The sequence below is a fragment of the Phoenix dactylifera genome, chromosome 4, assembly GCF_051530095.1.
Source record: "Phoenix dactylifera cultivar Ajwa chromosome 4, Ajwa_hap1_PhDact_Kaust_v1.1, whole genome shotgun sequence".
Taxonomy (NCBI): domain Eukaryota; kingdom Viridiplantae; phylum Streptophyta; class Magnoliopsida; order Arecales; family Arecaceae; genus Phoenix; species Phoenix dactylifera.
Window position 1 is genome coordinate 3,645,372 of NC_143193.1, and position 12,103 is coordinate 3,657,474.

The window sequence follows — 12,103 nt, forward strand, 5'->3', positions numbered from 1 at the left end:
TTTTACCAGCAGAAGACAGTTTTCTGATCAAATTAGAGATGTACTCTTTCGGAAGTTAATGAAATGGCCTACAATCTAACACAAAGGTATTTCTTCTTAACACAGCTCCTCACCATGCCTTCAGCCAACATGGTTTCCTTGAAGCACGGGCCACTTCAAAATTTTCTACTATAAACGCTCAGAAGCCAATCTCTTTTTTTTTTCCCCTTCCCAACCATATACTAAGGCTGATTAGTATCAGTTTCCAATATGGGAATAATAATCTTCAACATGCATGAAGAAAACCAACCTGCTGATTAGTACTCTAGGATGGAGAGCTTCAGAATTCCAGGTCGAAAACTTTATGGCAATTTCGAAAAATATTAAAGTTGCATCTAGAAATGAATAGTTCCATGAGAGTTTTCCAAAATATAAAGGAAGCATCTTACATAAGAGAAGAAAACAAGTACATACAGGAACAATTGAAGCCAAAAGGGCTTCAACTCTTAGAAGTAAGACCCGCACATCTAAGATAGTGATAGCAAACATATTTTAGATGGTTATTTCTCCAGAACAAGACCTGATAAAAGTTTAAAGAACATCAAGCATGACATCTTTGTTCTCATATCACATTACAACAGATTGATAGAAGGAGACAAAACCACTTCATATTTAATTGGCCTTGACACCCCGGTTGTCGACTTTATAAACTGGAGATGGTGAATCATGGATCAGGTTGAACGCGAACACAGTGCCATGATGTGTTGAGTATTCCTCTCAGGTTCCATATGAACTCTACCTTTTCAGGTTGGACATTTGCAGATGAATCAACCTAACCAGAGATAAATGAAGAATATCAGCATCATAAAGCATGAGCAGAAGATTCGGAAAATACAGGTTATGTGTATTGAAACTTGAATGCAAGAAATAAATCAAAAGGTTTTCAAGCGTTAATCATCAGAACATGATAAAAATATAAAGCTCCTGATATCTGAAGGTTTATATTACTGGGCGATGATTAAGAAAAGTCGAGATTTACATGACTTGGTCATTGGAAAAAAATTCCATCAAAGGGGAATGCACTGCTTAATGCAACATCACCATCATAAAAACATTCTCGAGGTTACTGCTAGGCTGCAATTCCAAAATATTTATACTAACCTTCTAAAACATATAATAAATCAGCCTTATGGAGGAAAGGATCATCCATACAAAGTAGTGTGTTCTACATAGTGGTGCAGAGATTTACTCTCACTGATAAATTAGCATATTTTCCGTTCTATGCTGGTTAGCCCTAAGTGCACTATCAACAATTTATATGACAGAAGGAGGTATAGATTCATGAGAACAGAAGCATTGAAGATATAAAGGATACCGTTGTTGTAAATATAAGCACATATTTTTGCTATGAAATACATGTACTGGGGTAAAATGCATAAAAACTTAAGTAACAAGAATAAAGCCAACAGTATATATTAATGAAATTATCAAAGCATGTTTAGTAGGTACACTGATAATATGCAAAAGAACCATCTTAAAAGTCAACCTGAACATGAAATGACACCGAGAAACTGGGCTAGCATCATAGCTTTGGCTTACTGATAACAACAATTTATCACATACAAAAAATTCAATCAATAGGGCTATTCCTGTAACCACAACAGAACAACTTCCCATGGCCTGAAACTGATAATTATTAACTATGTCAACTATGTTTACTTGTCAATATAGCACAGGCAGATCCTTCTGGCAGAGTTATTATTATTCAACCCATAAGACAGTATCAGCAATGGCCATCACAAGACATGCCTTCCTGAACAAATGTTACAAATCATAACCTGTTAGTATTTTCATTAGAGGTAAAATACAAATACCATTTCCATGTGACACCACCAGCCCACCGAACAAACCAAGTATATGCCCTTTCTGGATGCCAGTTGGATCCAAAGTGTAATAACTTGGACAACAAAACTAATGAATAAAGTATCTAAGTACATATATCACACAGTTTAGCTATTAAAAGAAGTTTTTTTAGCATGTCTACTGTCATGTAACAGAAAGAGGTCAAAAAAGATTATCAGCAATGATAGTTTTAACATTCAGTGCCCCAAAATCATGCTGCGGTGTCCTACACCAACTTCCATTGGAAATTGGAAAGTACTACCAGAATAAACAACCCTCAAAAAGACTTCGACATATGAATTGTACTACATTATAACTAGAAGAATATATAATCAAGTCCATGCTGGAAAAGATAATCTCCAAACTTAATTAGTTCATACTACTAACGAGATGGCGGGAACTGCATACCGCTTTAGCAATAATCTCAGAATCTCCAGTTATGTCAACAACAGCCTTGAAGAAAACCCAAGCCCATTTATCACTGCTTACATCAGTGGATATATATGGGATATTACTCTTCTGATATCTAAAAGCTTCCACCCAGGTCTTGCCTCCATCAACAGATATGTCTACTCTCTCAATGCCACGCCCACCTCCGGACACAGCATATCCACCAAGAGTAACCTGGATTATATAAAACAGATCCAACAAAGATCATCAAGATTAATCTCATCTAGCTTGCTAAAACATGAACGGATACAGCTGGTGAAGCTTTACCGACCTCTCCTTCCTTAACAACATCCACATCTTCCAAGGAACAAATAGCACACTGCCCGAACACAAAATTTTTTGAAAAAAGAGTTAGATGAACAATTCTAAAGAATATTACATGACCAATAAGTGAAAAAGCAAAAAACACATGTTTTCATCCATTGGAGTTCATATTAATGGCTAGTGGAATTTATGGAATTTTAATTTTCTATCTTTGCATTTTTAGAATCACATAAAATGGGAGGATGTGATAATAGCTAATTCCAGAGCTGCATAATTATTTCAGCACAAATATGTTGTAAAATTTTCAATTTGGTACTAAATTAATTGAAGAAACTTAACTCGTCAATAGTAGTTTATAGGGTAGTTTTCTATCAATATTTTTTATTCTAAACAAAAGAAAAAGCTCGACCCTTCATTCTTTGGTAGGTATTTTCTGAAGAGTTATGTTTTAAATTTGTTGATAGACATTGAAGTCATCATGACCCTATTGAGAGGCACACAGATGACCTTGTTGTAGGCAACCTTATGCAATATTCAAGAAGAATGATTTTATTAACTTAATTATATAATCCAAATACTCCAGGCATCAATCTGCTGCTTAAGCACTTCAGTGGTGTGTCTCCACTCTCTTTTGCATAATGACTCCCAATAGATTCTAAATCCTGGAAACACCACCTGAAATCTCAGGAATATGTGATCTTGCACCTTGGAGGTATCTCGAACACTTACAACAATGATTGACATCTCATCCAAACAGCCCGGTTTGGGGCGTACTCATCCATACTAGTTTGGGACTGGGACGAGATAGGGTTTCAGCTTGATACTTGAATCGGCCTGAGCTGACCCATATCGGTCCATACGAACCGAGTGGTACCATCCCATACCAGATTGCTTACTGTATGTACTAACATGTACCACCAGGTTTCGGTTGGTACTGTGATAAAAATTGAGAAAATGAATTAGAGAGTTGTCATGGGACAAGGTGCATACGATACCTTACTGAACTAGTAATATCGGTATGGTACCCAGTAGTAAGATTACAGACTTTGACATATAGCTTTTCTTTCATTATTTTGATCAACCTTCATTAACCACGCCTACATGCTCTCGATTAACTGATGATGTTTAGAGCATGGCCCTCCAGATCTTAAGCATTTATATGCTTAAAGCTACATCAGTTGTTTGCCCCTTTATAAAGAATTGAGCTCAAGAACCGAGACAACTTTCAATATCATCAACTTGAACCATCCCCCTTGATAAGAAATCTTAGTTCATCTCAATTAGAGAAGGTTGTGTATGATGCTTCACCATGAACTAGAATCTAACATGTATATCTTCGATGATAGTGGCATGACTCCAGAAAGGAAAGGAACTCAAGTCTGTGTCATGGAATTCATGAGCTGTGTATCCTCGAAAATAGAAGGATCTGGCACCTTGAATTATTTAATTCTAAAGTTAACGAATGAGAGATCGTTGTTTTGCCTGGTGGAGTTTTTCATTTTTCTAGATCTTTCAAATCCTAAAGGAGTGAACTTGCCTGCATTTAAAAATCATATCGGTAGTGCTTGGATAATGAGGAGCATGTGACTATGTGAGGTTGGAGAAGAGGACTGCATTTACAAAAAAATGGCTTATTTTCTTTTGTACCTATATTTATCAAATAGAGAATGTAAATATATTATTATCCAAGGTACGGTCTTGGTACTGGGCCCTGTTCCTAAGCAACCTTGTTACTATGCCGATATGCCCGACATGAAGACTAGTTCGGCGTACTAAGTGTCAGTATGCCTTCTGTACCGCACACTGGTACCAAACAGATACAGTACGGTACGATCAAATACGGAACCAATTGGTACAATATGCTTCGTACTGTTCGGTTTGGTACAGTAAAGCATATCTTGCTATTATCAATTAAGAAAGCATTCCTTTGATATTACTTAGAGTGTTCATTGCACGGCACATACATTCTTCTCATGTGAACAACTTTTGCACGCTAGCTTCAATTGATGTCCATGATGAGGCATATGATGTTTCTTCTTAAACTCAGCACATCAATAGGCAGAATGGGATGCTCTGATACCAACCTGATTCTAACTTTTCTTTCTTTTTTTTTTTTTTGGAGAAAGCCAACATGATTCTATCTGATAATTACAGCTTTAAGTTTTCTGTGAAGTTCTGGATGCTGAAAGAAAGGAGTCTAAAGTCAAGATATCTGCAATTACTAGATCTAATAGATTTTTTTAATCTCTCTTAGAAGTGCATAAGAGGAAGGAAAGGAGATCTTAAACCTGAATCCAGCTAAAACTGAACAAGAAGAAGAACAAAAGGATCAGTATGCACGCAGACATGCTTCTGATGTATGTGTGATATGTATGTATATAATATGACTAAATTATGTGTAACATGCAAATTATTCTTTGTAGTCCATAGCTTGCAGATACTATACTAAAAATTTATATAAACATAACCCATAAAGGAATTACAAATCAAAACTCTAATTTATATCCACAACAAAACTAAAGATACCTGCACAGGAAAATCCATTTGTGGCTTCCTGGTTGACCAATCAATATTATCCCAATCAACTGTAGGTGGAAACATTTTGTAGTCCTTTTGCATAAAGAATCCCTTTATTCAAGCAGAGATAATTAGTCCTAGGGTGAAGTGACAAAAATTATGAATGAATCCTCAAATTTGCTAACCTGGCATTCTTCCTCAATTATGTCAATGCGATCCAACCATTTAACAGAGCGTGCACCAATAACACCAGGAACAATCACACGTAGTGGATATCCATGGTCACGTTTGAGTATCTTCAGATGAAATCATCACAGCTGACTTTGATTAGAAATACCATTCTATAAATATTCAAGGAAAAAAAAATACAGTTCCATTGAAGTTCAAAATTGTTTAATTGTTTCATAAAAAAAACTGTCATAGAGCATAAGACAAGCAACTTATAGGGGCAGATCCTCAACAGTGAAAACCAAAAGTAAAGAAGTTTCTTTAATGGTATCAATGCCCATGAGTTAAGAATATTATATTTAATTTGTAATTAGTTTAGCATTTCTTTCTTATAAACAAAACCATCTCCTTGAATGTATGTTACACCGTCCATCATTATACATGTGTAGCATAATGAACTACTTTGTGACTGCATGTATATTTGAGATGCCAAAGGCAAAGATAAGTACTGCCAGTTTGGCATACAAAACAATGTAACCTTTTTTTTCTTTCGAAAACAGACATTTAATTTCCATATCAATAAGATATACAAAGGATACAAACATATGAAATGTGCTTCAAAAATAAACCAAATTGTATCTTGGTTTGCGACGTTGCCAATTGCAACAGTTTAAAGAATTCATATTTGGAGCCAGTGCCAAGCCTTATTCTGGTTACCTCTCCGTTCATTTCATATGCAAGTAAGACATCTGCTGCAGGATTTGTTGCCTGATCCAAGGGAATTGATGCCTTATAGGGACCGCCATTTTCCTCCTAATGGTTGGAGATGGTTGGAGATTGGCAAATACAGAATTAATCAGAAGAGCACTTCCATACACACTAGACAAACACGTGCACAAAAAAAAAACAAAGTAACAAAAAGAAAAGGGAAAAAGAAAGAAAAGAGCATCTATTCATCAAAACCTGAACTCTTCATATAATATCTGCTTTTATGGAAACATAAATAGCAAACTTACTGGACACTTGTCAACACTAATGAATTCAACATGCTTTCCTCCTAATGATGTGACTGCAGTGTGTTTTGATAAACCAACGAGCTCAAGGACATCTGATAACTTGGCTCCTCCCCAGATTGCTGAACAGGTAATAAGGATTTTGTCAAAAAGATTAAACAAAACCACAATTTGAATTTAGTTAATAACTTGTCTCCTCCCCAGATATTCAAGATGTATCAAAAAAGCTGTTTTTTTTAACACATAAAAACATTTTAAAGTTGCTTGAATATTGTCTTTTTTGGGGTCTATCATTGACCAGGATTAGGGTAGACAGTTGGAATAGCACGCTAGAGCAGATACTACAAGATTCCCAAGATGGAGTCATATTCTCCTTACACAATTTTTTTTTTTTTGAGGTTGGGGGGGCACCCAATCTCCAACTTCTCCCCTTTTCTGCCGCTGCAGTCAAATGGAATGTTTCATGTTCTAATTCCAATTGATATGTAGAAATACCACATAAACATGGTAGCGGGGGCATCTACACACAACCTTAGCTATCATAACATCCTTAATTCCTTTACTCATGGACTTGCATGCATTTTTTGACCAAATTTTTGTTTTTTGTTTTTCTTTTTTAAGTCAAACCACTACCAAATCCTACTTTCAGCACTGTCTGCGGATCCCATCATGGACTTGGTTTACATGCTATCTTTAACCTACTTACTTTTAGTCAAATTCTCAATATTTAGAAGCTTTGGTTGATATATTACCGACTAATGAGATTGGAAAAACTGTACATGACTAGAAGAATAAAGCAATATGTATTTTTGCGAAGGGCGAAAGATTTTAAAAACAGAGATGAGGTATCATTGGTAACGTGATACCCTGCGTCAACTTTTTCTGATAGATTGGTTTTATTTCACAAATAAGAGGAAATCTTAAAAACAACACTAGCTTCTCGTATAGTAGAATTGGTTGCATCAAATTTAGATGCATTTCTAGCTGAGACAACAAAAGCTGGCAAGATTTAAAAGAAACTGCAGTTTATACCATAACAATGTCAATGCTTTCACAAAAATCAGTATTAAGTAGCAATGATTTTGCATGAAAGACAAGTTTGTATAATTTAAACCAGAACACAGAGCCCATTAAAGCATACAAACCATTCCCAAGAGCACAGACGTCCCAACCAACACCTCGCACAGTCCTTGTGTTACTCATTGCTGTCCTCCTATTACCTGCACACTGGACTCATCGAAATCGGTTAGAACAGTAACACATCCAAATTTACATACAAGTAAACAAGAATTCCCGCCACCAACACATGGTACCTGCAAAGTGGCAGTCACATTGTATTTGGGTAGTTTCCTACAAATTACATGCAATAAATTCAGTTATATCTTCAAACAAGAAGCAACAAAACTTCCTGTAAAATTAACTCATCTATTGCTAACCTGATATCAGCCAGCGATAGCTGCATCGGATTTTCCACAAGACCACCAATGGAAACATAGTAGCTGCAACAAATGACCAAAGATATTAGCTTTTTAGCATCAAAAATTGATTTCTAGCAACTGCTCCAACAAATAGACCAAAATTCTTAGTTTTTCTAGGATGAAAAATTCGATTTTGACAAGAGTTTGAGGATGAACTGGGACAAAATTATGACCTGTTAATGTCGTCGACCACTGGAATCGGCCCATGATTTCTCTTGAAGAAGAAATCGACGGGGGTGATGTATGAGGAGATGAGAGTAGCGCGCGGTGGCTCGGCATTGAAGGGCTCCTGTATTAGAAACCGAGAATAGAAGATTAACAATAAAATATCCAAACTTTGGAATCAGCATAGGTTCCACAATTGAAAATCCTAAATGGCCCCCATTTCTTGGCCTCATCCTAACCCTAAATCGGTGATAGATTGAGGAAGTAGTGACGGATGGCGGTTGATACGCCGGCGGCGACGACGGCGGTGGCCGCGGCGCGGCGATGGAAGGATGGTGACAGGGAAGTTATTCTTTTTAGCGCTGAGTTGTGTTGAAAGAGTGTATTGCTACGGGGCCCAACTATGTTACCAAAATAATTCTCCGTAGCACTGGGTTGTGCAATCGGATTGAGCCAAACGTGCCCAATTCGGATTGAGCCTGGGCTAGTTTTTTAAATGTATTGAGACCATATTAGGTATCTAAAGAAAGGTCAGCAGCTTTCACTAATACAACTTGAGAAATGCAACTCAAACTAAAACAGTCCAAAGAGCATGTAGTGGACTTCCGATAAAACTTCAATTTTATCTATCACCATGATATGTTGTACCGTACTGAACCGGATGATATGAAGCGTACCGAACTATATCAGTTCGGTACTGATACACGGTACAAAAGAAGTACCTTTACTTGGTATGCTAGACTAGCCCCATATAGTATTATACCGACATAGTGATAATATGGCATTGGTACAGAGCCTGGTTTTAAGACAGCAATAATATTATTTTGCTTTTTATCATTTTTCTCTCTTTTTCGGCTTCATCTTATCTTCTTACATGATGTAAGTAGCTCATCGCTGCTTCTTTAAAAGGTTAAAAAAACAAAACAAAAAAAAATGATCCGACCTAATATGTTGCAATCCAAGGTTTTCAACACCGACTTAGATCTCATGGTTGAGTCAATTTACTCAAGCTACAACTGATCTGACTCTCCGGTGAGTTGGACTTTATTGCTTGGTTATTGTAATAATAAGCCATTCCACAAGAAGACAGGTCAATCCCAACAACACCATCAGCTGGATCTTTTGAACCCTACGTCTCTATACAACCTCTTTGGCCCACCTTTTAGCTCACTTGTTTCCAACTGAACCTACAAGGACAAAATTTGTTAGCCATCATCCAGACTTGGTGCCATCTCCCATCTTTCCTCCTCACATATGGTACCTTCAGACAACATCTAGCTTGCATTACATGCACATATGTAACTTAAGAAAGGTACATATTCAACTCTCACAAACAATCTATAGAAAGGTAGAAACCCAAAGTGGGGCCTAAACACTCTTCCATGATGTTTGCGAAAGTTGTGCATTAATTTTGCACTGCTCATATCTAATCTATGGTTAGCTTTGCCATGACATGTAAGTGTTCCTGAGGGTGGTTAGTTAATCTAGCATTGGTTATTTTCCATGTTAGCTCTGCAGTGATATTCCTATAGAAGCCATCTTCCTGAACCATAGAATCCACAACACCTAGGAAATGAAACATAACCACCTAAGGTGACATTTGTTAATCGGCCAAGTTCATCTACGTATATAGCTATAAGATAAAATTAGCACGCCTGAAATGATACGCAAACAGGAAGGAGAGGGCTGTTGTATTTATTCAAACATCCTTTCAAAGTGCATGCTTATAATTCACTCAACTAATTATTTAGTTATTGTAATTGTTACAATTCAGGACCTCATCTAAAAAGCTAGTCGGACAGTATTATTTAGATTTTTTGATCTTCAAGATCTATCCAATGAATAAGATTAAATACATGTTTGTACAAATTCTTACAGTAATAATCAACTTTCTCCTTTAAAGTAAGCCATTCTTTTACGGAACAATTGGCATCTTTCAAAGTCGCATTTGTTTCTCTTCATTCCATAACTGCATGCTTTTCCCTCAAAAAGATATGATCCAGCATATATAAACTTCAATGAAGTCGTATAAATCACGAGAACTAAAAAAAAAAAAAGGAGGAGGGAGAGAGAAGAGGCTCATAATAAAGGGCTGACCTTAGCATTGATTCTAAGGCATGGGTGGCGAGGGGGCTCTTCAGAGTAATCGGAGGGACCTCTCAACCCTTCCATTCTCTCTTCTCTCCCTCGATACTGAGACCGATTCTTGTGTGCTTGGCCTGGCGGCAGGCTAACCGCTTTTAAAAGAAGAAAAAAAAAAGAAGCAAGGAGAAAGAAGCAGGTGCTCCTCAGATTAGGATAAGTTGTTCCTTACTCGCCGCTTTACTTAAACCGCATCGCCAGCATCATTTATGTGATAATGGAAGAAAAATCATCAAACTAAACAAGGGATGGATCCTTCATAATATAAGTTATGGGACTTCCTAATTACATGGCAGAAATTTATAGGCTGAAAAAAAAATGTTGGCAGAGTTCACTTTCAAATCAAATATAAAATTTGGGTGCAACCTTGACCAGAGTCACTGAGAACATGAGTTAAAAATCCCAAATCACTATGAATTCGAAAACGAATTTGATTTTTCCAATCATATAAATTTATCTAATTGTATGTCATGTCATTCATCATTATTTAATAAGGAATCATGAGGTCCTCCCCAGTGAACAGAATCATTGGAACTGCAAGGTTGATCAAGCCCAAAACAAACCCAACAATACTCAATATACAAACTTGGCTTTTTTTTCAGATTTGACTTATTTAGACAACTTGTTACAATCCAAGATCTTATTAAAAAAAGACTAGTCGAAAAGTTTTTTTTTGAATTTTTTAGTCATATATAAATATTCAAAAAAATTTCAGTGAATAACTGATGTGAAATTAAACACATGCCTGTACGGATACTCACACAATTAGCTTTACATCTATTGTAATTTTTTTCCCCCTAGTATTGTTTGTCGTTACTGTTGTTAGCAAATGAAGTGGTGCTTGTTCGGTAAGCAGACAAATAGCTTGCTCTATTAGCATTCATATTAATGTTAAGATTTCAAAATTAAATAATCCTCCATAGGTATAACGAATGCATTCATCTTGACTCCTTGGGAGCACTGTGAGTCACCATCATCAGCACATACATCATCTCCTTGTAGTTGTACTTCCTCTAATAAGCAGTACAATAGCAGTGCAGCCACCGGAACTAGAAAAAAAAGCAATTCATGTGTCCTTTTGTCACAAATTTTGTAACTTTTTTTTTTTGATGCAATGCATGTAACACTAGCTGCCAGAGAGAGGCGTGTGGCCATTTGATGATTGATGTAAGCTTTTTCATCTGTCGTCTTGTCACCAACTTTGAAGCTTGGTTAATTTATAGGTTTTGTTTGTCCTGGGTTTACGTGGAAAGTTCCAGTTGCATGCATGTCACGTTACCCTGGTCTTGCAGCCCATGGTAATGGCTCCGCTGCCCACAGTTCTGCATGCTAGTTTCAAGGCGTAAGAAAACCAAACCAGTGGTCAAGGCAGAGTATGATATTTCGAGAGGACATCCAATGCAGCTTACTCCATCACACCAGATACCCAATCCAATCCAGGATGGATGTGGATAATAATAAAATTCATCTAATAACAAAATTCATCTTAAACTCAACTTGAATATAGATATTTCTTCATAATTTTTTTCTTCAAGACAAAAAAAAATATAGATGAAAAAATATTTTTTGTAATTTTATTCGATCGACCCATCCAACCTGCTTCGTTTAACTCTAGATAGTCCTACTTTGCCTCGGGGTTAAGTGTAGAGTGGGTATAGGTTATAGTCTATCTGATTTATATTTGATATATTATCATCCCTAATACTCAAAAGCTTCAAATTTGTCCTTGAAATATTTTAGATATTTTAATGTCTTCAACTTAAGTTGACATATAATAATTCTATTTATCCAAACGTTACTATGATAAGATCAAAATAGTGTTATTGACACAGTTTCAAAGAATGCAAAATATTTATTGACAAGTGTAACTGCATGATTATAGCACTGTTTGCGCATAAATTTAGTATTAGAACTCAACTTATGCCACGCATTTGGGTATGCAGAGAAGATATCTTTCATGGATTTTAATGATTATAGGAGGACCATTTGATAGACTGTGATAGCTGATGGAAGATGCAAAAAAAA

At 36.3% G+C, this 12,103-nt stretch overlaps 1 protein-coding gene across 1 annotated transcript; it reads right to left on the reverse strand.

Moving 5' to 3' along the window:
* Positions 1–375: 375 nt before the first annotated feature.
* Positions 376–10,349, reverse strand: LOC103698413 (sulfite oxidase-like). The gene is made up of 12 exons (XM_088719627.1): positions 10,034–10,349; positions 7,945–8,060; positions 7,730–7,792; positions 7,607–7,643; positions 7,439–7,520; positions 6,297–6,415; positions 5,998–6,093; positions 5,298–5,408; positions 5,122–5,223; positions 2,603–2,650; positions 2,290–2,505; positions 376–811 (listed from the first exon to the last, which is right to left on the reverse strand). The coding sequence occupies exons 1-12, from the start codon at positions 10,106–10,108 to the stop codon at positions 704–706; spliced, it is 1,173 nt and encodes a 390-aa protein (XP_088575753.1). The 5' UTR covers positions 10,109–10,349; the 3' UTR covers positions 376–703.
* Positions 10,350–12,103: the final 1,754 nt, after the last annotated feature.

What these genes read in the sequence shown, in the direction of transcription:
- LOC103698413 (XM_088719627.1), bottom strand. Translation starts at nt 10,108, where the DNA reads ATGGAAGGGTTGAGAGGTCCCTCCGATTACTCTGAAGAGCCCCCTCGC. An exon ending in CGTCTGTGCTCTTGGGAATG is followed by an intron (nt 6,416 to 7,438) that starts GTTTGTATGCTT and finishes TTACCTGTTCAG; the next exon opens with CAATCTGGGGAGGAGCCAAG. An exon ending in TAATTGAGGAAGAATGCCAG is followed by an intron (nt 5,224 to 5,297) that starts GTTAGCAAATTT and finishes GCTTGAATAAAG; the next exon opens with GGATTCTTTATGCAAAAGGA.